At 45.4% G+C, this 25,885-nt stretch overlaps 4 protein-coding genes across 9 annotated transcripts; 2 read left to right on the top strand and 2 right to left on the bottom strand.

The window, feature by feature from the left end:
* Positions 1-429: 429 nt before the first annotated feature.
* Positions 430-4,427, bottom strand: LOC105287632 (phosphatidylinositide phosphatase SAC1). Of its 2 annotated transcripts, XM_011353280.3 has the most exons (8): positions 4,052-4,427; positions 3,842-3,933; positions 3,401-3,741; positions 3,208-3,319; positions 2,769-3,112; positions 2,300-2,677; positions 1,994-2,161; positions 430-1,919 (listed from the first exon to the last, which is right to left on the bottom strand). In XM_011353280.3, the coding sequence occupies exons 1-8, from the start codon at positions 4,084-4,086 to the stop codon at positions 1,641-1,643; spliced, it is 1,749 nt and encodes a 582-aa protein (XP_011351582.1). In that variant the 5' UTR covers positions 4,087-4,427; the 3' UTR covers positions 430-1,640. The 2 variants fall into 2 exon arrangements, with proteins under 2 accessions (XP_011351582.1, XP_011351583.1); XM_011353281.2 differs by lacking the exon at positions 4,052-4,427 and having other exon boundaries at positions 3,401-3,781.
* Positions 4,428-4,785: 358 nt separating this feature from the next.
* LOC105287633 (NADH-ubiquinone oxidoreductase subunit 8) lies at positions 4,786-6,309 on the bottom strand. The gene is made up of 4 exons (XM_011353282.3): positions 6,153-6,309; positions 5,427-5,688; positions 5,170-5,362; positions 4,786-5,084 (listed from the first exon to the last, which is right to left on the bottom strand). Exons 1-4 carry the CDS (start codon positions 6,184-6,186, stop codon positions 4,953-4,955), a joined length of 621 nt encoding a protein of 206 aa, XP_011351584.1. The 5' UTR covers positions 6,187-6,309; the 3' UTR covers positions 4,786-4,952.
* Positions 6,310-6,442: 133 nt separating this feature from the next.
* LOC105287634 (protein cornichon homolog 4) lies at positions 6,443-9,001 on the top strand. The gene is made up of 4 exons (XM_011353283.3): positions 6,443-6,729; positions 7,968-8,036; positions 8,127-8,380; positions 8,457-9,001. Exons 1-4 carry the CDS (start codon positions 6,649-6,651, stop codon positions 8,521-8,523), a joined length of 471 nt encoding a protein of 156 aa, XP_011351585.1. The 5' UTR covers positions 6,443-6,648; the 3' UTR covers positions 8,524-9,001.
* Positions 9,002-10,983: 1,982 nt separating this feature from the next.
* LOC105287637 (1-phosphatidylinositol 4,5-bisphosphate phosphodiesterase classes I and II) lies at positions 10,984-25,820 on the top strand. Of its 5 annotated transcripts, none has more exons than XM_026969924.1 (18): positions 10,984-11,126; positions 11,467-11,613; positions 12,189-12,460; positions 12,548-12,632; positions 12,737-13,163; positions 13,252-13,372; positions 13,447-13,642; positions 13,741-14,080; positions 14,162-14,347; positions 14,418-14,627; positions 14,717-15,036; positions 15,143-15,457; positions 15,559-15,606; positions 15,672-15,876; positions 16,086-16,308; positions 16,371-16,692; positions 16,783-16,974; positions 17,059-25,820. In XM_026969924.1, exons 1-18 carry the CDS (start codon positions 11,022-11,024, stop codon positions 17,179-17,181), a joined length of 3,837 nt encoding a protein of 1,278 aa, XP_026825725.1. In that variant the 5' UTR covers positions 10,984-11,021; the 3' UTR covers positions 17,182-25,820. The 5 variants fall into 5 exon arrangements, with proteins under 5 accessions (XP_026825725.1, XP_026825724.1, XP_026825722.1 ...); XM_026969923.1 differs by having other exon boundaries at positions 16,368-16,692; XM_026969921.1 differs by having other exon boundaries at positions 12,548-12,647.
* The last annotated feature ends 65 nt before the right edge of the window (positions 25,821-25,885 follow it).

The raw sequence follows: 25,885 nt of genomic DNA, 5'->3' as shown, positions 1-25,885 counted from the left end.
GATTCGCATAGCATAAACGTAACCTTTTTCATCTCCTTTATAGACTACTTTAATAATTAATATAAACATAAGTCGAAATATTTTATGCCTGAAATCTAAATTGCCTAATTTTATCGCGGGAAATGTTTTTTTATTTAAATGAACGATTGGCATATGATCGTCGCGTCGTTCATATACCAATAAATTAATTATTGATGACAACATAGCGAAAAATATTTTTGCACTGTTTTAACGTTTTATGAGTCTGCAGGTTTAATATTATATCTTTAAAATAGAAATGGCCGGAATTTGTCAAGAGAATACATATATTTTCGTCAGTTTAGTCGAGCGACCGGCAATACGATCGTTAAACTTCATATTTTATCAGTAGATAAATAATTAAAATGTGTTATAATAAAAAAAAATAAGATACACATTAAAACACAGTTGCATTGTATAATTAATTTATTTGCAGTTAACATCACGTTACAATCGAAAAATTCGCAAGGAGAATAAATCGTTAACGTTTCTCGGCGGCCAAGCTCCCCGCCGTTTATACTTTACTCTTGTTTTCCAAATGGCACAACGCACGGCCTTTGAAATATTAAAAAATACTCTCTCGATCGTGACACTGTCCACGTCTACATTTAAATACAATGATATATAATTCATAATCTTGTTGCGGAGATGTACAATAAAATACAATATACATATTATATGTATACCCTAAAAACGGTATGTATGTATGTACTTTGGCTCAAAATTCCATGCCTACGGAAATTCATACGTCCTCGAGTACTTTGGCTCTCTTGATTCGTAACATTAATCCTACTTTATGAAGCACTTTGCGAACGCTCGTGGAAACGAGGCGCCGGCGACGACATTCGGTTCGTTTACCGGAGTTTAGTTTAATCGTACGATCCTTTCATTAAAAGCTCTGCGAGATAAGCGAATCTGTTTCACGCGCTGCCCGATTGAAGGCGTCCGATCGTGATCAAGTCGAGAAGAAAAGTTCCGTGGTCCAAAGTACCTTCCAAGCCTCACCCAGAAAAGTCTCATGCTGCCGGAATATCTATGGACGGTGCGGTTTAGCGAGCACGATCTGCGGTTCAGCTCTGTTCGCGGCCACCCCGTACACTTGGCAAAGTGTCTGTCGGAGATCCCCGGAGGCCTGATCCTTTATAACATGTTACAAGAGCTCGTGACGAGGTACCAAGTGTACCCTAAGGAACGAACATCGTTCGAGAAACTGCGTACCTTGCTATGTATTATGCGGAAAGTACAAGAGTACACGTGATGATAATTCGGGATACTACCATTCCGCACTTACAGACTTCGCGTGTACGAGAAATAAAAATGCACTCGACGGATACGATACCGCCGCGTTTCATCGCGAGTGATACTGCCGGAAATGAGAGTATTAATTAACGAGAGCATTAATTTGCCATCGAGGTAAGTGTAATTGGTGCATCGAGATCTATCCCTTTTTCTGTGCCGTAATAGAAAAACCGACCGACCGACCACCCGATCAACTGATAATTGTGCAAAACTGAGGTAACTGATCTACAACCGCTTTTATCCGTATCCATCGGTATAATCCATGTCTTATAATATATATTATAATTTGAAATACCGTGAAATTGTCAATCACCTAATTAGTCCTAAAGTAATTTTGGCTTGTCGACGTATTGCTTGCCGTGGTGGATGATGGTGGCGAAGGTGCCGGCGACCATAGCGCCCCAGAACAGCATGTACAGCAAGATCTCCGTGGTGTACCGCGACGGCAAGATCACGTGAGCTACCAACATCGAAGATGCGACTAAGAGAACGAGTGGGAATGTTGCGTAACGCCAGTTGCGCTCCGTTTCCAAGGGGCACTGAATGGAAGTGCACTCGCCGTCCTGCACGATGTAGCGACCCAGGAAAAGCTCCAGGGAATCCTAGAGTGCATGGGATGTTGAGAAAAATATAAAAGATATGTTTTTCAAGATTGTCATCGTCAAGCTCTCCCTACCTGTCTGTAGCCATCAGCGAAGTTGTTCTTGTAATACCTCGTCAGCGAATTCAGACCGTCCCTCATCACGCCCAATTTCGTGCGCTTGCCGGTTCGCGTGAAGTCTGTTTTCAATGCCCCCGTGCCGGAATACTGAATGCTTATCACATCCGCGTTATCGGCCCAGACCTAAACGTATTAACAGTAACATATTACGTTATTAAAAGTAACATTAAATGTTACTTTAATTAATTATTTATAATTACAGTTTTACATAATTAAATAAGGAAATTTCAGCGAGGAATCGAGTTCTTATCCAACGTTCACCTGTTTGAAGAGATTTTCGAAAGCGGGATGGTCCTCGACTTTCCTGAGTATTTCTAGTCTGCTGAGCACCTCGTTGAGAACTCGCTTCGCCAGCATGCCTTGCACGACGTTCGTCCGGTCGAGGCAATCGATGCAGTTGGTGCGAAAAACGCCGTCCTGAACCGAGAGCAGTGCTCCGTCCCTCATCAAGAGAAAATACCCCATCTGCTCCTGATCGTGGGCCAGTCGGTCCATCAGAGTGTTCAGTTTGTCCCATCTCAACCTTCTGCACTCCGAATGAAAGTCAAAAGCCTCGTATCGAACGTTTTGATTGTTGATTCTCTGGGCTAAATTGCGATATGCCTCTTCAAGCAGTGCTTCTGGTCCATGTTGGTCGATCTAACAAAAAAAAATTAAATTGCACACAGACAAGTAAAATCCGAAAATCATAATAAAATCGGCAGGATCCGCACGACAGGACACGACTCACCAGATTCACCAGGATTTGCCTGCCATAGTGAAAGATCTGAACGTCAAAGTGCCGAGCACAGGCACTTTGGTGGTCCTCGTGCGGACTTAGCTGCGGCTTCGGCTTGTACTTTAAGTTTGGCGCTTGGTACCAAAACAGAGGAATGGATCCGCGCGTCTGCACGAACGAGCTGCGATCGCCGTTCACCTCGATCAGCTGCTCCGTCTCCACGTAATTCGAGACGTTCCCGGTGGTGTCGATGCCGCGCGAGAACAGCCTCGTGCCGGCGCGGTGCACGCCGCGCCTGGAGACGATGCCCCAGTTGAACGCGACGCCGTTCACCACCACCGTGTTCAACGACATGACTGTGCAGATGAATCGTCAAGGCCAACGTAGAAATAGAAGTCATTGTGCGCATCGTGCCTCGTGCGCGCGGCAGCAAGTGTCTATCAAAGGATACAACCATGAATAATGGGCAAACAGAATTTGTATTGCTCCGGCCTTGCGCTCAGGTCCTGCAGGAGGTAAGCGTTCCACACGAACCTGAGGTCTGCCCTGTCGTGAAGCGGCATCTAAGTAATACATAATAACAAGATGACTCACCATCAAACTCCGTAATACGACAAGAACTCTTATCTGCCTGCTGTATTTACTTGCAAGAATTCGGGAGTGGTGTTATGCAACCTCTGCATGGTGTGGCTGAGGTCGTAGGTGTAGCTAAAGTAAAAATACGGCGTGTTCAAGACGGACCTGACCATCTCCAGGTACGTAGCGTTGCTCTGCACTTGTTTCTCGGACAGATGCAGGGAGGACCTCGTGTAGGGTATCACGTCCGTCGAGGCTATCTTGTAGATGTTATGCCCAGCTATAGTCCCACACATCTGAGCGTCCGTAATGACAATGAGGTAACGACATGCCAGAAGACGTATAGTGCCCACCAGTCCCCATATCTTCCTGCGGCTGGCAGTTGTCGGGATTTGACTGGCCGTGCCAACTGAGGAAGAGGTACCAGGGATTCATCGGCTCGTTCAGCGCTGCTCCAAGCGCGCAAGAAGTCGGCTATAAATTATTATTATTATTATTATTATTATTACCTTGCGTGTAGATTTGCTGACTCAGCCTATCGACCACCAGAAGGATCTTGCTTCCGACTGGCTCCACGAAAAACTTCTCCGGCGTGGCGTACCTTGGCAAGATAACGATCGAGATTAAAGGAATGCGATTGACAATATTTATTTTTGAGTTATTTTCCGCGTGCACGTCGCATGTTGAGCGACATGGTGGTCTGGTAAAATGGTACTCACAGGTACAAGCTGTCATAGACGTCTGTACTTGCCATCGTATCGTCAAGTAACGAGCGTCAGGTCGGGGAACGTTAAACGGGCAGACGTTGAACGGCGAGCGGAGAAATAATAAAATAACGGCGAGAAAAAGAAACTACGATTTTCGGGCGGAACACGGCCCATATATGTACATGTATATACAGATAAATATCTATTCCGCGCGCGCGGGAATTATTGACAGAAATCCGACCACGTTGCGAATCGTCGGTTTTCTATCAACTGCAGCTTGACATGATCCAAGACTGTCAAAATCAGTCGGAACCGAGGAGTAACCTCATTAACGCTACGTCAGTGTCCGTCGGCCAACCACGGCGAACTCGCTCGCGAAGCTATTATAGATGGCACACTCTATACATCAGGCTTGGCGCCACTTGAAGTCAGCAGATGATGCAGTTCAAGCGCGGCATAATCGAACAGCTGAGAACGCATACATATATTTTTCTCTCGTTACATTACGATTGTATGTAAGGGTATTTTATAGATATGTGTGAAAAGTGATGAAATGCGAGCACGAGCACGAAAATGATAATTTCTGAGACACATATTTCCATTTGACTTCTGCAATTCACCTGTGTTACAGCCAATTTCTGAATAAAAAAATAATGTATATATAAGTAATGAATTAAAGAAAAAGACACGTTTGGTCCGTGGAACAGATGACTCCAGGATACTCCTCAAAATGAAAGGCACTTAAACGGCAACCATGTATCTTTTATTATTTATTTTCTTTATATTGCTACTCAAATAATTTCATTTATTTACATAATATCTAGCAGCATGAATTTCCCGATTACTCAATTAAATTCATACCTCTCATATATCATTCGCATCACTAATTAGGACTATGTAACATCGTAGCGTCCTAACGGTACAAATGATCGGCATGAATATTACTAGCGATTTCAGATTCCCATCTGTCTCCATTGTTCAAGAGCTTTTCCTTGTTGTACAACATTTCTTCGTGAGTCTCAGACGAGAATTCAAAGTTCGGGCCCTGTGGAACGATGTTCGTTTATTAACTCTGTAAATTATAATGTTACTTTCCCACATTTAGCAACAAGATTTATTTATTCGGATACCTCGACGATAGCGTCAACTGGACAGGCTTCTTGACAAAAACCGCAGTAAATACATTTAGACATGTCGATGTCGTATCTGGTGGTACGTCTAGATCCGTCCGCTCTCTCTTCCGCTTCAATAGTGATGGCCTGCGCAGGACATATCGCTTCGCACAACTTGCAAGCGATACATCTCTCTTCTCCAGAGGGATACCTGTAAATATATTAATATATTCAATATATTTAATATATTTAATGTATTCATTATATAAAAATACCTCCTCAGTGCGTGCTCCCCTCTGAATCTAGGGCTAAGAGGGCCTTTTTCGAAAGGATAGTTTATCGTTGCTGGTTCCCTGAGTAGTTGAGCCGTAGCCATCCCTATTGCTCGGAAAATCTCAAGGAAGAACATATGCTTAGCATTATCCTCCATGATGTCATTCCAACTCTTTTCCCCCTCATCCGGGCGTACGTAGTAATACGTATTCCGGCTCAACTGTGTGCTCGCTCCGCTTGGAACAACTCTCATAAATCTGGGAGCTAAAATATCACACGCAATGAGAACGGTAATGAGAATTCTTATATAATAATTCCGTAAACTACTTATGTGTAACAGCAACAGTTAATTATAACAAATTAAGCAGTTTCAGAAATAACATTACGATGCTACGAAGAAATCAATAAAATAATAACAACCTGCGATATAAAACAAGAACGAGATAATTTTGAAGTACAATACATGTGTAAAGAAACAATGATTAAGGTAATGATCAATATTAAGTCATGACATTGATAAATTTATCTTAATAAAATATTTTTATACACAATTATTCCTGATTACATCTCGAAAGAGCAACGCGTTTTGTAAAAATACTGATCTAATATGTAACACTCAATAATAGTACTCCCTGAGTAAACTCGGTAAAAATGAAGGCTCATTCTTCGCTCTACAATTACTTAACCTAATAATCGTAAATGTAACAGAAATATCTTAACAATTTTACCTGTCCGCGCAATTATCTGTAAAGGACCCATCATTTCTGTCTCTCTCAATTTCCTCTTATTTTCCACAATAAATCTACGTTGTCCCTTTAGGAGCACGGTGCCATGTTTTACAGCAGGGCTGCCAAACTGCCCTGACTGCCCATGATGTATGTCAAATAATCGCTGTGGCGTAGGTCAGGATTCCACGCCACATGCCCGAGAATTGGACAAGGACCGAGGAATCCTAGATAGAAATTGTCGCGCCGCGTAAATTCACCTTTACGTCGCAGGGATCTTCAAGCTGAGCGATCGAGCGGTTGGCAATAGCGCCAAGTGCGCGTTCTACGGTCAGTGATATTTTGTTTGGCCGATTTTTTCGCGGTGCGACTCGGCCGGCAAGTGAAAACTTGCGTGACTCGTCAATCGCACGACGAACCTACGGGAAACACCGCACTCGCAAATCTAATGTGATTCCGCTGCGTTTTTGCGTGGAAGCGCAACGGAAAAGTCGACGTCATGGGTCTGATCTCGGATCCGCTTCTGTTCGCAATCGCATTGATTGATACCGGTGCAGTGTTGTTTCTCCTGGTGTATTACGTATCCTTTGTTACACGATAATCCCGCGTTATCACCGTCGACCTCTCGAATCTCATTGATTTTGCCGAATTTCTACAACGCGAGGTTATGAGGCGTACGATTAACAGTGTTGGGGACTTTGCCCCGTGACGGGAATCACTTTGGCGTTGGCAGTCGTGTGAGGCGTCGCTTTCAAAATTCTTCGAAAGCAGGCGCATTTCGCCATTTTTGCCACTTTATTATTAATCAATAAAAATATTTATTTATATAATGTTTTTCGCAATATTTATTATATACAGGGTGTTTCCTCTAACTGTAGCACTTAGAACATCTCTGCTTCCTTTGATGATATGACAAAAGTCAAAGGACGAAAATTGTTCGATTCAAAGAGACTAGTACTCTGGGGAGAAAATTATTTTTTTTAATTCGACCTTTCACAAGATATCAAGGTCATGAACATTTTTTTAAACGAGATGGTATATTTTCCTTAACGAAATGATGTAGCTTTGTAAAAAAACAAATTCAACCATACAGAATATGTTGACCTTGAAATGACTTTGAACCACAAAAATCACGTTTAGGAAAAGAAACTATTTATTGTATGTATAACTACAAAGATATACCTTTTTTACAGATGTTCGAAATGATCACCGTTTACTTCCATACACTTTCGAATTCGATGAATAAACGATTGTTTTACGTTTTTGAGAGATTCCGGAGTAATTGCGGTGCACGCACGCTGAATTCTTTCTCGCATATCTTCAGGTGTTGTCGGAATATCGCGATAAACTTCATTTGCACGGAACATACGTAACGAATCATTTCCTGACCGCTGGATTGGACGTGGTGGAAGAATTTCTTGGCCGGCTCGATCACCAGATCTTACGCCTCTTGATTTTTTTCTTTGGGGACACCTAAAACATGAAGTTTCTTTTCCTAAACGTGATTTTTGTGGTTCAAAGTCATTTGAAGGTCAACATATTCTGTATGGTTGAATTTGTTTTTTGCAAGCTACATCATTTCGTTAAGGAAAATATACCATCTCGTTTAAAAAAATGTTCATGACCTTGATATCTTGTGAAAGGTCACATTAAAAAAACTAATTTTCTTACCAGAGTACTAGTCTCTTTGAATCGAACAATTTTCGTCCTTTGACTTTTGTCATATCATCAAAGGAAGCAGAGATATTCTAAGTGCTACAGTTAGAGGAAACACTGTATATCTCTAAACACTTATTTCCCTTGACGAGCTGCGGAAAGATCATAACGCTGTCGGACCTCGAGTGCGACTATTTGAACGCGCAAGAATGCTGCTCCAAGTTAAATATGGTAATATGGCACGGACGAACATATATTGTTATTAAAATTTAAATGTTATTAAAATAGTGCGAGTAATCTTATTGCCACATCTCGTTGCAGGGAGTGTTGCCAAAGTTGATAGCACATACTCTCCTGGTATTGCTGTTGTTGCTACAAGGACAATTAATATTAACGCTCGTAAACATACCGATGACGGTATGGCTGTTTTACGAGTACCTTGGCGTACCCAGTGGTAACATGGGGGTCTACGATCCTACGGAGATCCATAACCGCAGCCAACTGAAAACATATACACGGGACTGTATGATTCATCTTGGATACTGTCTCGTGTTCTTCTTCATTTATCTGTACTGGTAGGCGTCGCACGAGCATTTCTTTCTCACGTGCAATTGCATAAGAAATAACATTTACACATTTTTTATTCTTCAGCATGATCGTAGCGCTGCTCAAGGGAGACCCCATCAACAGGAGCGACGACACCATAGTGGAGTTATGAGCGCGGGGAGGATCGAGTCGTCGGTCATACAAGTCTCATTTTATATTTATCGTGCGTTTGCGTTCTTTTACATTCTAATAATTTGTAAAAATATTTCGCATCCACGGCGTCTAATGCTCGATGCATCGATCACGTCTCTTCACCGTTAGATAATGCTAGTTATTGCTTAAGTTTTTTCTCTATCATGTTCATTATGTATACTCAAGTAACTGTTATCGTTCACGGTTCCTATTTATTTCAAAGTAATTTCAATTTAATACTTTTGATATCTCCTTCGGTTGGAAGGCCTCACGCACGTTGGACGAAGTAGATAGGAACTACGTATAAACACTAGGCACACGGTGTACTGTCTGTCCATCGCGCTGCGACAACGTACGCGGATGATCGTAAGTTTCTAGTCGTAAAGCCGTAAGCGAAAGTCTGTACTATAGCAGGAATTGCGTTTGCAACAATACAACGGTAATATTTTAATATTTTATATCGCCGAGCCTGAGAGAATTATTAAGATTCTTCCGCTATTCCTCGGGGGAGCTCAGCCTACGTCTCGGTCATCCTGAGACGCGATGCAATCGCATTTGCAGGGAATATTTTTAACACGGTGACGAGCTGCGATTTCTTGATCGCGTCGCATCACGCAGCTCTTATCAACCGCCTGGTTTAAACGAGCCCCTAGTCACCGGTAATAAACGCCCATCATCACGGGCGCGGAAGAGCACGCGGCAACACGCGATCGTCATCGCCGCTCTATTTCGCGTGCTTGCTTACCGTGTCATGTTGACTTAGGTTTAATGGCAGTCGTACGAGATTGGATCGATTTAATGGGCGCGGTGAAGGTGATTAGTCTGTTCCGCCCGGTCGTGGAAGGGCGCGGGCTTATTTTTAGATCGAATTCAAAGCGGAATTCGTGCGCGCGCGCCGATTTTTGTCGGCCCGAAAAATCCAGCCACCCTCTCCCTGAAGAGGGTCGTCAGCGCCGAGAGAGAGAGCGATCGGCGTTGCTGCGTCGCCGCGTAAATTACTCGGAACTAACGCAAAATCGATGCCGCCGACGTGTCACGCGACGGTAACCCGGAATCTGCGGAACGGAGAACCGCAAATCAATCGCCGCGCTACGCGCGCCGGCGGTAATACCGTCGGATAATACCCACCGGGAGAGAGGGTCGCGCAACCCCCCGTTAACCCTCGATGTACTCGTTCGCGCCCCCGTTAGCGCTCGATCGCTCGGATCCTCTCCCTCGCTTTCTCCCGCTCGAAACCGATCGCGAGTTTGGTCGACTCACCGAGTCGAGTTCCTTCGCTGCGTTGAAATCGGAAATAAACTCGCCGTTGCATCATTTGATAATCCGGAGGAGTTCCGCTTCGTTTCTGCAAAGTCCCTATGACGGAATCATAGGCAGCATTGTCTACGATTATCGTAATAATCGCGTGATTCGCCGAACCGGTTCCCAGCGGCGATCACTCCGAAGGAATTTTCCTCTCCCTCTGCCATCTATACTATCTGCGTCATGGGCAAGCTCCGGTCGCGCCGCTGGATTCACGGGAAGAGCCGCGGAAAGTTCCTTTTCCTCTCCCGACGCGACGCGGGAAAGAAAAAGCGCGTAATCCCGGAGGCAGCGAACTGATTTCGGGCGCGAGAGCGGCGACGAGTTCAAGCGTGGAGAGCCGCGCGCGCCTCGATCGAGCGCCTCCTGGTGTTGACGGCGCGGTGCGTGCGCTCCGTCGTCGGTGTCGTCGGTGCTTGCGTTGACGTGCGGCGCGACACTCGGCTGCGCTCGGCACGGAGGGGTGCTGCTGCTGCTGATGACTCGGAGCGAGCGGCCGTGCTGGACCAACGACGAGCGAGCGAGCGGGTAAGCGGGACGAGCGTCGCGGCGCTGCCCGCGCGAAGCTAGTGCGTACGTCGTGTCCCGTCGCTCTCCTCGCGCGAGTCGAGTCGAGTCGCAGGCGAGGAAGTCCTGCGCGCGCACGCGGCTAAGGATCCCCGATTCGTGCTCCGCGACGATCGTCATCGGCACCGCTCCTCCTCGTCGTCGCTGGAAATGTCCTCGCGGATGGTCCCCGTGCTCTCGCGACCTGGCTGAACGACGTCCGCCCGCGCGCTGCTTTCCGTCGACGGGGACACGTCGAGTGCAGATCCTCGAGAGACGTCTACGTTGTAGAGGTGCGAGGTGCATCCAGCGCGACGACGACGACGACGGCAACGGCGAGGTACGAGGTGAGACGTCCAGGTACTCCTAATGCTTGACATCTCGATGAGGCTCGCGTCGTTGCCGTCGGAGTCGTCGTCGTCGTCGTCGTCGTCGTCGTTGTCGCCGCCACCGCCGAGAGAATTATCATCGTCACCGTCGTTGTCATCATCGTCGTCGTCGTCGTCGTCGCCGTCCCTGTAGTCAACGTTCGCGTGCTCGTTTACGTCGTTCTCCACGTCACCCGTTGCTTCGCCTGTAAGGAGGAATCAGTGCTGAACAGTGCGTGTCTTGCGAGAGTAAAGTGTCAGGATGGCAAGTGCGGGTAACAAGAGTACAGCCGTTACCATGCAGACGAAGCCCGTGGAGGTATCCCAGCAGCTGCAGGACGGGGAGAAGTTTATCAAGTGGGACGAGGTGTGTATTTTTAATGTTACTGTCGACTAGTCGACTGTTTTAATGTCGAGCGCCAGTAAAAGTACATATAAATGTGAAAGGTCACGCTTTAGGCACAGAGAGGAGTTTCCCTTTCTTGCTTGATAAGAGCGAAATGTACAGATGACCCGTGGTAATAGCTCCCGGGACGACGAAATGCCACGTGCCTCCCCCGAGACGTCTCGGTGCCTCGGGCACGTTTATTCACGTGCCGTTTTTTTTTACGCGCCAGGGAGAAAATTATCAATTAGAGAAAGCGGTCACGTGACGGAAATCAATCTCTCGTAATAGCTGTGTGATCGTAGATGCTGTGTGATCGTAGGATTCCGGGATAGTGACGCCGGTGACCCTGAAAGTGGATAAATACGGCTTTTACTTGCACTGGGTGGATCAAAATCACGAGATGGATATGCTGGACATTGCCGTTATAAGGGACACGCGGACGGGGAAGTACGCAAAAATGCCAAAGGTATCAATCTTCAGTTTGCTTATTTTAACGACAACGGCTATATTTTATACGTATCCTATTGACTGACATTCATAAAGCCGCGACTTGGCTTGCATCAGTGCGGCAAACGTGAATACTCAAAGATGAATAATCAAAGGATACCTCTCCATAATTATACCAATGACGCACAGGGCATCATCGCATAATAATTATTGACTAATTTATAAATAGAGCATTACCTACTTTACGTTCCATACATAGTTTGCTTTTTTTATCGCGCCTACTATCCGCACCAATAGTATGTATATAGATAAAGGGAGTTTCCGTATTTATTGAAATAATAGCGCGCCGCGCTCTGGATCAGTTTTCCTATAAATCAATAAGCAGAACTTTGAATGAACTGACATTTGCACGCGGCAAACTGTAGCGCGTGTTTAGCTCGTTGTATTGTGCGAAACCATTTGCTCGTCGCCGCCCGCCGATACGCGCGTTAGCGCATTATTTCGTCCGTCTGCGAATCTTAATCTTCACGCGGACGCGGACAACAAGGGCGCGACTCAATGTATTGTGAATTAAATGAAAACGCTCTCCTGCAGGATGCAAAGCTGAAATCCCTCGTGACAATGGGTTCCCAAGACTCTCTCGAAGAGAAGACACTAACGATCTGTTACGGCTCCGACTTCGTCAATATGAACTTCCTCCACTTCTGCACAATGCGTTCGGAAATAGCGCAACATTGGGCGGACCAGCTTTTTCAGCTGGCGTACAATCTGATACAATTGAACACTAGCACAACTATGTTTTTACTGAAAGCGCACACCAAGCTCACACTTACCGCTGACAAATCTGAGAAAATACCGGTAAAAAAGTGAGTACCCGGTATTGTTGTAACGGAATTAAAACAGAAGTCGTTTCTGAAACCGTCATCCTTATACTTGGAATCATCCTTTTGCAGTATAATAAGAATGTTCACGCAAAATAAGGAGGACCGCAAGCGCGTTGAGAAAGCACTCGACATTTCTGGCTTTCCGTCTGGCAAAGTGAGTTCTGCGCGAGTAAATATACCTGATTGATGCTTTAAGAATATATATCTTTTTTTTTTACTCCGCGCACATTGATTCATCGCGATAATCTTGTCTCGTAGAACGACGTCGTGCCGTTGTCAAAGTTCCAATTTGAGGACTTCTTCAACTTTTACAAGTCGCTCACTCAGAGGTCGGACGTGGAGAAGGTGTTCGAGGGGATTGTCCGAGGGGACGGCAACAGCAAGCGCAGACTGATGTCCGTCTCGCAGTTCGTCGACTTTCTGAACAAGACGCAGAGGGACCCGCGCCTCAACGAGATACTCTACCCGTACGCGAGCGAAGCGAGGGCAAAAGACATTATAAATCAGTACGAGCCCAACAAGTGCAACGCGAATAAGGGCCAGCTTAGTTTCGACGGGTTCCTAAGGTATCTCATGAGCGAGGACAATCCGATTGTCGCCGTCTCGAAAGTCGAATTGTCCGACGATATGGATCAATCGCTCGCGCATTACTTCATCAATTCTAGTCACAACACGTATCTGACAGGTATGCAAACGCGCTGTTTCATGCGTTTTTTTAATTATGCGCCGCACAGCGGTCACTTAATTCGCACGCGGAATTCCGGAATTTCCAGGACACCAACTCACCGGCAGGAGCTCCGTGGAAATTTATCGGCAGTGTCTCCTGGCCGGTTGCCGATGCGTCGAATTAGATTTTTGGAATGGCAAGGTCGACGAACCCGTTATCGTTCACGGGTACGCGCATACCGATTAGTTTGTACGTGATACGAACGTCTAAATCTGTTATTAATCAATCGGATGTGTTTTAGATACACGCTGGTACCTGAAATATACGCCCGAGATGTGATAGAGGCGATCGCCGAGACCGCATTCAAAACGTCCGAGTTCCCGGTGATCCTCAGCTTCGAAAATCACTGCAATCCGCGGCAGCAGGCCAAAATCGCGCAATATTGCAGAGAGGTTTTCGGGGAAATGTTGCTGGACGCGCCGCTCGAGTCGCATAAGGTATTTTTAGATATCGCGCTTAATGCGGAGTCGTTACTAGTTACTAGGTACGCGAAATTACCGCCGTGATGATTGGCCTCTCTCTCTCTTGCTTTCAGTTAGAACCGGGTCAAGAGCTGCCACCGCCGTCGTTACTCAAGCGTAAAATCATAATAAAAAATAAGAAGAAGCATCATCATCATCACAAGAAACATCTGAAAAAGCAGCAGCAAGTGTTGGAGATCGTTGAAGGCACCCCGGACAGCGAGACGAACGGGACAGCTAATCCGTCGGCTGCGGGGGAGAATGGACCACCGCCGGACGTAATCCCACAGAACGAGCTCGAGCCTGACGGTGTTGCAGTCGGGAATGACCAGCAAATCGGAAACGGCGACATCCCGCATCCTCCGATGCTGCAACAGCGACAGGGTAGCAAGGATAGTGCCCAGGACGACGAAGGTTCGCGATAAGAGAAAGTTGCGGCTACGTATCGGAGAGAAGGCACGCGTCGTTTATTCAACGCTTCATTTATTTGTCTAGACGAGGAGGAGGAATCGAGCACGGAGGAAGATGAGTCCAACGTGGAGGACATGAAGATGAGACTGGGCGATAAGGCCGTGCCGGACAAGGCGTCTTCAGCGAAGGAGACGGAGGCGGGCGCGGAGATCTCGGCCCTGGTTAATTACGTGCAGCCCGTGCACTTCAACAGCTTCGAGTCGGCCGAAAGTGCGTGAGAGACACCATCTGAAGATGATAAATTTTATTTTACAAATGTTTCACGTTTCGCACTTTGCAGAGAAAAATCGCATGTACGAGATGTCGTCGTTCGACGAGAAGCAAGCGACGACGCTCTTGAAAGAGAAGCCGCTCGAGTTCGTGAATTACAATAAACATCAATTGTCGAGGGTTTATCCGGCAGGGACGCGATTCGACTCGAGCAACTTTATGCCGCAGGTATTCTGGAACACGGGATGCCAGTTGGTCGCGTTGAATTATCAGACGCTCGGTACGTACAATTTTGTTTTTATCTCACTGCCGCTTTGCACTGCCATGCCGTACCGTCGAGTAAAGACCTCGCGTGATCTCTCGTAACAGATCTCGCGATGCAACTGAATCTGGGAATATTTGAGTACAATCAGCGCTGCGGTTACCTACTGAAACCGGAATTCATGAGGAGGAAAGATCGGCGATTAGATCCATTCGCCGAGTCGATCGTCGACGGTATTATCGCGGGCACGGTACACATTCACGTGATATCCGCGCAATTTCTGACCGATAAGAGAGTGGGCACTTACGTAGAGGTGGACATGTACGGTTTACCGGCGGACACCGTGAGGAAGAAATTCCGCACGAAGATCGTGCCGAATAACGGCATTAATCCCATATACGACGAGGAGCCGTTCGTATTCAAGAAGGTAAAACACGACGGAAAGCATCTGCATAATTAAAAGTATAAAATAAAATAAAAGTATCAATTAAAAGCATCTCACTGTTTTATCGTCTCGTTTTCGCACTCGTCAGGTAGTCTTACCGGAACTTGCCTCGATAAGGATTGCCGCGTATGAGGAGTCCGGACGTTTAATCGGTCACAGGGTACTTCCCGTGGTCGGATTATGCCCAGGATACCGACACGTCTCGCTAAGAACGGAGTGCGGGCAACCACTGCCACTGGCCAGTCTGTTCTTGCACGTTATCGTGAAGGATTACGTTCCCGACGGTCTGAGCGAGCTCGCCGAGGCTTTGGCGAATCCCATCAAGTACCAGAGCGAGGTGGAGAAGAGAGAGAATCAATTGCTGGTGCTCACCGATTGCCTGGAAGCGCCGGACGAAATCGAAGTACGATCCAAACTGTCGCGATGAGCGATCTATCATGCCTCTCTCTCCTCTATTAACAACATAATCCGCCCGGCTCTCTAACACTGTTAACATTTTTCTAGGATAAGAGCAAAGTTAGCGACGCTTCTAGTTCCGCTAAGCCAGCGACTGTAAGTTTCTTGCTCGTTTAATTGTCCCGCGACAGTGCATCAGTAACCGCGTTACCGCGTTGCAGGAGGAAGTCGTGAAGACGAAAAGAATGCAGTCCATTGGCGAATTGCCTTCTACTCTTCTACCGACTTCCACTAGCTTGCATGGTAGACCGTCCATCGCCGGCCTGAGCAGCTCGGAGACGATGGATTTGGAGGACGACGTCCCGTTCTCTGCAGTCCAGTCGGTCGATACATCCCTGAACAAGAGTCCGATCAATGCCAGCAGCAGTGAGTGCCACTTTTTAAATAAATGTTTTATTAGTTGGAAACATAATTACTTTCTGTAGAAATTATTAATTCGCCAGTAAGCCATTAAAATTTCTCATATTTTAGTGACTCGTCGATCAATAATCGCGATGTTCGGATAATCGTGAGACGAATTATGAAACACTTTTTACACACACATACACACTTCGAACGATTTTGTCTCGTTGCAGTGAGCGACGAGGTCGTGGCTGAGAGCTTGGACAAGCTCATGGAGAACAAGCTGGTGAGGGAGAAGAAGCTGGAGCTCGAGAAGAAGCTCGAATCGCTGAGGAAGAAGCACGAGAAGGAGAAGATGCGAGCGCAGTCGCAGAAGGGCTCGCTCGACGGCGAGAAGCACAGATCCAAGTTCTACATGAGCAACAGGCTGGTGAAGCGGTTGTCGAGCAAAAATATGTAAGTATACGTATACTGTGGGACGAGCTTCTATAATTATCGGCCGTCATCATTTATAGCAGTTTTTCGAGTGAAGTGGGTTTAAGCACCTTGGCCATGTCCGCTGAGTCGTCCGAATGCGCGGAGAACGCGGAGAACCGCGAGGGCAATGACGGTGGGACCCGGGGTTTGCCCAGAAGTCAGAGCGAACGGTTTCTGGCGATATGTAAGGCGCACGTTCAGCAGGAACGTGAATTGCAGGAAAAGTATTACGAGAGCCTGTTCGCGACGGTCGAGAAGGTGATGAGATCGTCGCAGTCCAATCAGTTGAAAACGCTCCAGGTGCTCTTCGACAGGGAGACAGCGGACGTTAAGCGGAAGCTGCAGGCCACGAGGCAGGGCGAGGTATTTTTTTTTACCGGCTCGGATTTTCTCACGCGTGCGGAAACACGCGCGAACGAACGAATTGATCGTTACGTACCTGTTCATTAACAGGTGAAACAACTGGCCAAGGTGCACAAGGACAAGGCCGAGCTGGAACGCATAAAGAGGGAAGTCGCGAAATCGACCGTGGAGAAGGCCGTGAACGAGTGCACGCGCCTAACGAAGATTTACGACAAGAAGAGAGCGGAGCTGGAAAGGCAGCACGAGGAGGTGCGGCAGAGGCTGGAGGAGGAGCGAGCCAAGGTACGCGTCTTGAAATAACTGACGTGATGTATCATTCCGCCTCACGCGACAGCTCGCGATACTTTATACCTGCTCGTGTTACAGGTAAAAGCTAATCTACTAGCAGAGTACAGTAGTCGTTACAGCAAGTACGAGAGCGGTGAGTTACCCCTGTCGCCATCGGGCGGAGCTAGCATGCCCGAGTCGCTTAGCGAGAACACGTATTGACTCGCGAAACGGCGAGTTGCCTAGCTCGTGTGTTGATCGAAAGTGTGACGCCGGTTCATGATGTCCGCGTCGCCGCTGTACGCATTGTTCGAAGGGTTCACGCGTTCGACTTGGTGCGTCGAGCGTCAAAATTTACGACCCGAATTGCCGGGTCGTAATGATGATTATGCACGGACGTCGTTTCCGCGTCGTCCGAAAGCACGAAGGGAGACGAAGAGCCGGCACGACGAAGCGTCGGCGTTCTCGGTGCTGATCCAGCGCAGCAGCTCGACGATGACGAAAACGTTTTTGCCATTCCGATAAGTTAGTCGACTCGGTGCTGAAGAATTCGGAGATGAAGTGATGACTTTCAGAGGCAGCTTGTGAGGCACGACGACGATTAACATCTCGACTACTTGTGTACGATATATAAGCTGTATGTATATACCGAACTTCTACCGTTTAATACTTCAAGGAGATTAGGTGTCGAATAATGACGTGGACGGAGGTAATTTTCTATTACTTCAACGCTGTGTCTTTTACTACGATGATCACTTGTCTTGATCGGCGCATTGATCGTGCGTCGGTCGAGAATTTTTCATCGGTCGTCTCCCAGTCACTAGACACGTGTGGAAACGCTATGTCTTGATCTCTTTACGATAAAGCGTCTGCTTAGTAAGCACGAGAAGGGAAATATGTGAAATTTCAATATAATAAGCGTGATTTATTCAGGATCTGAACCAGTCGCTGACGGTCGATTATGTATTTACATGATAACGAGCAAATTAAGATCGCGTTCGCGAGGGGTATATATATATATATATATATAATTCTAAATAAGAAGAATACAACCTTCCTAAGTGCTAACGTTTAATATTGTTGTTATATGCATAAGGTATCGTTATTTAATCGATTACATAAAGAAACTGATCGCGTTCCAGGATGTTCCGTTTACGCGGGAAATAGACAAATTGGTCTTCGACTACCAAGTCAGATCTCAGGAGATTCCAGTCAGAATAATGTACGAGCTGTAGAGAGAGAGAGACAGAGAGAGAGAGAGAGGGCGAGGGCGAAATCTCTTTGGCCTAGGGCGGAAGGAAAGGTGTCGGGATAAACTTGGACGTGGACGCGCGAGTGGTCTGATCTATATTTTTGACTGAAAGTACTCCGTGTTAAATAAAATACTTTTTTTCGGAGGGATGTGCCCGTACCGTGGGAAGATAATATATCGGGGCATTACTGGGTGGTAAGGTGGATGTCCCGGTATTCGTTAGGGTTGAGAAAAAGGAACAGTTGACCGGCAGCTAATACCGTACGGTCCGGTCGGGCGAACCTCTTTGAGGAAGACAATCAAAAATGTTACAAGCGGTAACATTGTCCTTGTTGTTTCTAATCGTACGATATTTTAGGCTACTCTATACGATATACGTGTACACACAGGTATCTACGAGGGGGTTCTTCTCTTTAACTGTAACGAACATAGGATTAAAAACTTACCGCATCGTGAGTCTATCTACGGTATCTCGCTGGTAGATCCGCTATTTATTTAACGTGTTGATTTAGCTTTGAAGGCAGAGGTACGCGGGGTGTATCTAAGCAACTGCTGGGCGATAATCGCACAATTAACGACGATCAAATGGAAGAATGACGTTTCACCGAGCTAACGTAATGTTATATCTACTTAAGTGAGTTTTAATTATACTCTGCGCGGTTTCTGTTATTTATGCGTACAATTTGACGTCAGTCGGGGACTGCGTCTTTCACAGTCTGGCAACTGTGAGTTGGATACATAGTTTGAGTTTTCGAGAAGTTTATTCGTTGTTAAGGATATTATCGGCAAGCCGGAAGCGGGAGATCATGTTAGTGATGCGATCTAGTTGCACAAGCGTACTGCACAACTGATCTCGTGGCATTTATAGTAGTCCCGAAATTGAATTGCGTTCCCTTACGCGTTGTGTAATTCAATCTTTACAGTACATATTTATTGCACGTACTTACTACATCGAAACAAGATCTGCGCCTTGATCCGATCTTCGATCACGTAGTTGTCTAGAATAAGAGTTACCACTCGCATGGATAGGAAAATGATAATTATTTGCGAACTTGAACGAATCTCTCAACATGTGAATTACGTTACGTTACATACGATATGTGAATTATTAATACTTTACACATGTATCGAGTTTTCGTAAGGCACAAAGGTATGTGTTCATTCTTCTCAATTACATTAATTTCTTTATTTTATTTCTTTTTCTTTTATTGGGATTTCGTCGAACTTATAATTTCTACGTTAGTATATACAAAATGCGAATGAAAATGCGTTACAAACGTGATCAAAATTTTATATATATTTATGTTACCTACGTTTTCCAAACGTATGTATACAAATCATGTATGTTATTATACAAATTCGTTTGAAATTGTGCCATCGCATGCAATAATGATTGGGTAAGTACTGCATACTGCATAGAAAGATCTCAAAATTATCATTAAAAATCCTACTGCACAATTATTATATTATTTCTCGCAAGAACATTGCGGGGAACGACGAGTGAATCGAGAAAGAGAGAGAAAGAGTTGCTCGCGCGATTATTCGTACCAACCCAACGAGAAGGGGAACGGTGAAGCAATTAAAGCGGATGTGTTTATTATTGCAGGCAATAGTGCGTGCATCCCCGGTAAACCAAGAGGGGTGGCTTCTAAAATTATATCCCGCGTGCACCTCCCTCAGACATGACTCGAACGTTTCTTTGCTGTAGACGTAAGAAAGAGCAGTAGAGCAGCATTTGGTTCTCGCAGTTTCAACAAGTCGCTACATGTATATCTGCGATGAGCTTAGTCTTACACGCGCTAGTCGCCGAGCAAAGTTACCGTTTTCTTAGTCGGCGCCAATTAGCGATTTCTTCCACAAACGAAGTTACCGAACGTTGGTGTGATCGTTAGCATGTAGCGTGGCGAATACGACTGATGATCTTCCACATCGGGGTGGACCGTCGATGATAGATCGTAATGAAGACGATGTAGATATTTAAAGGGCGAGTGATAGCCCTTTGTAGCGCGAGAACCTGAGACCCTATGAGGAGATCAGATAGCGTTGTTCGCGCTAATCGTATGCGTTAACGTCGATATTTCTGCGAGAGACTGAGCGAACGAGGCACGTGTGCCTTTCATGTCGTCGAGCAAGTGCTCCGCACTGACGAAATTTAATGACAGGATCAGTGACATGCGAATTCTGCCATGCAGCGCTTTATTAGTGATCATTGTTAATAATAAAATGGCACGTGTTCCTCGTGGTGCTGTCTCGGTTCTCCTCCGAATGCGTTAATTTATTGCGCTTGCGACTTCTTTCGTCGATGCCTTGCTGAGGAACGCGGGTATTTTTAATACATGTTCTGATATTTAATGTAAGTTCACGATACTTTACAGTACGGTCTCAGGATCCGCGGTATCGCATACGTATATTGATATTGATTTTCTTTTCCTCTCTTTTTCTCGGTATGATCGAAGCGCGCAGGATTCTCGCGATTATATATTTTGATTGTCTGAGAGAGCTGTAGTATCTCTGTAGTATTAAAATTGGGGGAAAAAAGAAATGCGTGAGGTGATTGGGATTAAAAGAGGTGAGCAAGTAGAAAGCGTATTTCCAAATATAGTTTATTTAGTTCCGTTTCTCTCTCTCCGATAGTATTTATTCGATTTTAATCGTTTTGTCTGTACTATATAATTGAGGAGTTGGAGATCGATTAATTTATATTACACAAATTTCACATATGTACTATTTTCATCATTCTTTCTCTCCGAATTATGTCGATTTCAAGATCACTTTTTCTAAGATTATGTAAAGAGCTGTCTGCGTGTCCAACTCGCCAATTATAATTATTTCGTATATTTATATAGTGTGATCCATCTATGCATTTATGTCTTTCGACTAGATCGAGAATGCTATGTGTGTGTGTGTGCGCGCATCTTGTCACAGATATCTTTTCCCGTATGTATACGTATACTATACGAATAGAGATATCGCATACTTGAGGGACATGATCGGCGTCGTGTTCTCTTCCTACATTCGTGTAACGCGTATAATGCATATGTATATGCGCGTATGCACGTTGCACACGTACACGTATGTACATAAAGTAAGCATAAAAATTTACGCTAACGGGGTATATAGATATTATATTCATGTTGATATATTATGTGTTGTTGCTGTTGATGTTGTTAATCATAGGGTAACTATATAAAGAGAAAAATGGTAGCGCTAGAATAATCGTTGTTAATATAGAAACTACCGAAAAAAACCAGAGTTCCACACATACACACGTACACTTACACACTTACACACCACTTACACACATACACACGTACACTCACGACGAACACGTTCGCGCGCGGATTGTTAAGCGCAATATCGATTAATCTTCGGATGCGTGCGTGCGGTGTTACCAGCTTATATACATGCGATCCTGTCTGTCTCGACCACTCTGGCGTTGCCGATGTTATTGTTCTAGACACTGCTTTTCCGCATTTTAAACAAATGAAACAGATTCCCGATGCAAAAGAAAAAGACAGAGAGAGTTACTCTTTTTTTTAGTACCGGAACTATAGTCTCCGGAATAGAAGTCTATCTCCTCGACCTCATCGACGCCGGAGTGGTCAATTCCGAGGACTACCTCGCCAGGGAGGTACCTCCTGAGTTACCTAAAACGCTAAGGTTTGCCAAATAGAATATTTAAATAAACGTAACGTCAGCATCGAAGCTTCCTGTGACGGACGTGTTGGTTGTTCCGTTGGAGTAACGCGAGCGGAGTGGATGCCCGTTGGTGTCCGTTGTAGATATGTGTAGTTTGGAACGGCCTACAAACGATCGTAGTGATTCGGCTCAGCTCTCTGTGTCTTGCGTTTCCTCCTCGTTTGCCCTTTCAGGGATGTATTCTTTAGCCGTGTATCGCGTGTCGCCTGACGAAGTTCGAAGCGTCCCTCGAACGTTCGCGATGAACGTCAGAATCGAGACCGGGCATGACCAGTTTCTCCCCCGCAGCAGATTCACCCAAGGTCTCCCTCGCTATCTTTATCTCGCGCGTCTCCCCCCGTCTCAATTATTACGTCAATTCTCCGGTAACAAGGATCTCTTCTCTAACAACGATTCTTCGTACCTGACCGCGCTATCGTCCTCGACTGTTTGCGTCCACTTTCGAGTCTCTCGCGAGCCGGAGGAAGTATCCTCCTCGGGATCGAAGTGTGCTTGCGATTATGATTTTTTTTTCATTGAACGCTCGCGGGAGATTCGCTAAACGTTCTGCGAATATTTTCGCGGTCGATTTGCGATTATCGACCGCGGCGATATTACACGGAGATATTTATAAATGCTCGTCATTATCGCTTCGCAGTCGTGTGTCCTCGAGTTCTCCGCACTGGTTTCCGTAATCGCGACGTTACCGCCAGTTCGCGACCGACAATGAAATAGAGTAATTACGACACGATTATGTACACGTAAGATGCAACGACGATATTCTTGCGGACCTGCAATGCGATTGGTGGTCCCAGTCGAGGAACTTCATCCCGGGGAACTTCGCCTCACGACGCGCCCTGCACATTCAGTGAACGATATCTTGATTTACACGCGAAATGCACGCACCGTAAACGTGAACGAGCGTGCTTGTTAAACGCGTCTAGGCGTTGAGCGATTATGTATCCGCTTTGTGTGATCGAGATCGCAATGTTAACGTAGCGTCGTAGAGCTCTGTGTCGCAGGGTGTTCGCTTCCACGGCCGTGACACTCGCCAGATGAGGGATGCGCCGGGCGAGGAATGAAGGGACGAAGTGCGGAAGAAGGAGAAAGAAAAAAGAGATAGATCGCCGATCATTGTAATCTCGCAGCCCGGATCGATAGTGCGAGTGTGTAAATATGTGACGGTGTCGTGCGTATAGTAGAGCAATGCATATGCAGACGTACACGTTGTCCACTTTGTACATTGTCAGGGATTAGCCCTTGCGCAAATGATTTCGTCTTCCCACATAGCTTAATTGCGGTAACTCGATCGACGAAGTGCCGCGTATTGTAAATTTCGTTATTCTTAGTTCTTACGTCGACTTTATTCCCGTGGATTTCTCGGTTTGTTAAGGGATGATCAGTTCCATTTCGTCGCACATCATTTCGTCTTGTAAGCGATATAACGACCGAGGAATTACAATGATTTGTTGTGTTCACGCAATCTTGTTTTTTTATTTTATTTCCCGATTCTTCTCTCCTGCTTCTCCGTTTATAGTAATTCTCGCAGATTTCAGTTGGCTGTATACTTGTGATATTATGAGCGTTGATGCTATATTAAATTTATTTGATTTATTATTTTATGATTCTCAGTCGATCGATTTATCCCTCGATTAGTATTAACGCTCATTCACGCTAAATTTCCAACGACGAATATCTCGCGATGAAAGTATCTAGGCAGCAGCAGTCTTAAATGTGCAGTCAATGTCGTATGCTATTCACGTTCTATTGCTGTTACACGAAAATGTAAGCGAAAATTACAAGTAAACGCGTGGCTCTCTCGAACGGCACAGCGCATATATCGTCGGTTGTATCAAAGGTTGTGCGATGAAAAACAAAAAAAATCGGATCGAGAAAAAGAATCGCTGTCGAGAGTGAAGATATACGTAAACTACGTAACGTAATTTTCTACGTGCGATTAATTGGCCGAGCACGATGCAGCTCCGTGTAGCGTAAATTCGATTCCGAACGGTGATCTTGTTTCTGCGGACGCTCCATTTCGCGAAAATCAACGACCTGGGATCTCTCGATCCTCGTTCTGCGAGTCCTACATTTCGATCGTCCGATATATGAGTCTGATTCTAATACAAAAGACTGAGGGATTGAAAGGAACGAATCGCTGATCGAGATCAATGCGGCATTTTGAGCGTCAGCAGAAGTAAGACGTTCTCCCGCTGTTAGCAATAGTTGTCGATCAATTGCGTCGACGGTGTCTGACTATGTGTACGTATTACATAATTTACACGTGTATATCTCGCGCGACGTCTCGATCTTGATCGCGGCGAGGAAGGAGAACATAATGGAAAACGACAGTGATTAGTTTCATCCAAAATGATTTCCCCTCTGACTCACTTGTGCCTTGCCCTCGATCATCCTTCTGCTGTTCTGTATCCAGATATGATCCCTCTTTTCTAAGTAATCGTCTCTTCGATGTTCGATGTACTTTCTACGAATAAGAGACTACCAAGCGATCGGTAGACGCTACTGAGGAGCGTCTACCCACGTCGTTTGTGCCGTAATGGTTCTAGCTCGTAATCGGGATAAATGTACACCGAATGATAATCTTACGGTTTAGTCCTTAAGATATCCAGAGAGTGATTGCAAAGCATCCGGATCGCGGACGATGGCGAAACCTTGCCGTCGAGGACACATTTGGAGAACGAGACGTTGGTCAATGTAGAAATCAAGTCTTCTTCTGAGTTTCTATGCTGCCCAGCGTTCCCGTTTTCTGCCTATTCCCTGCAATATTATATAATAAATATACATATGCAAATTATGATTTACGATTCTCTCATAGCCCGAAGCTCTGGAATGAACAATGCATTCATCTCTAGTTTTGACAGAATTTTTCCTGCAGAACTTATAAGTTTCAAAAGTTTCAATAACGAGATCGGTGAGGCTCGAGAGCGGATTCGTCGGATCCGATGCTTTACGACTTTCGCAATTATTATAAAGGGCGCTGCTCGAGGTTCGAAGGCGTTCATTGCGGACTATATGCTACTATTATAACTAACAGGAGTCGTCATGCAGTGGAAGGTTGCTGTGGCAGGTGATATCCTCGTTCGTAATACCGAGAGTAGATGGAGAGTAGATACTTGGCGGATATTGGTCGGTTGCATGTACTATTTGAAAAAGTTTTTTGTATTATTATATTACTAGTTATACATTCTGAGACCTCGAAAATAAATCGTGATGTTCTCGACCGGAATCTCTACATTTTATGTTCATTCTGAGAGATTATCTCTGAACTTGGCTTTCACGCGGCGATTTATGAATTATGCGGGAGTTTAGGAGAGGTCATCTCGCTCGCGTAGAAAATAGTTCGTGTGTCATGTAAATGGACAATGGAGGAATTCCGAATGGAGGATATTTCGTGGCGCTTGCTTGCACGGAGGTAGCTTGGACCGCTTCCACGATTTCAATAGATCTCGATGTGCCATTTCGCCTTGCAGAGAAGTGCATCTAGTTTCACACTTAAGCCGAACGCCGGGTTTCTGATGCTTTTTGTAAAACAAGCAGCTGCAGAAGAACGGAATGCGGAATGTGTTCGCACGCGTGACGATGCGCGTGCAATTAATTATCGCGCTTAATTATAACAGAATAGATAAGTTGGACGAGGGATCAACGCGAAACTGATTGCACTTCTAGAAGGGGGGCGAAACGTGGCCGTCGAGCACGATTGATGTGAGCAGTTTTAAGACTATTTGTAAACCTGGGTGTATTTTTTAGAGGACATAAAAATTAGTTATCCGCTATGCGAATATTGATACCATAATGCCCACTTATAATCCATACGATATGATCCGTGAGTTATAGTAACAATATTCTATAAATGGCTGTACTATTGTAAAATCAAAGACATAGCGTACAATAAAGTTTAGTGTTGTAGGAGAGAATCCTTCGTAGCTGCTAAAATATTTCCTTTCTCCTCTTTATCGCGTGAATGAATATTTAGGA

This window comes from Ooceraea biroi, chromosome 5 (assembly GCF_003672135.1).
Source record: "Ooceraea biroi isolate clonal line C1 chromosome 5, Obir_v5.4, whole genome shotgun sequence".
Classification (NCBI taxonomy): Eukaryota; Metazoa; Arthropoda; class Insecta; order Hymenoptera; family Formicidae; genus Ooceraea; species Ooceraea biroi.
The sequence above is the reverse complement of the archived record's forward strand: the minus strand, read 5'-3'. Positions and strand labels throughout refer to the sequence as shown.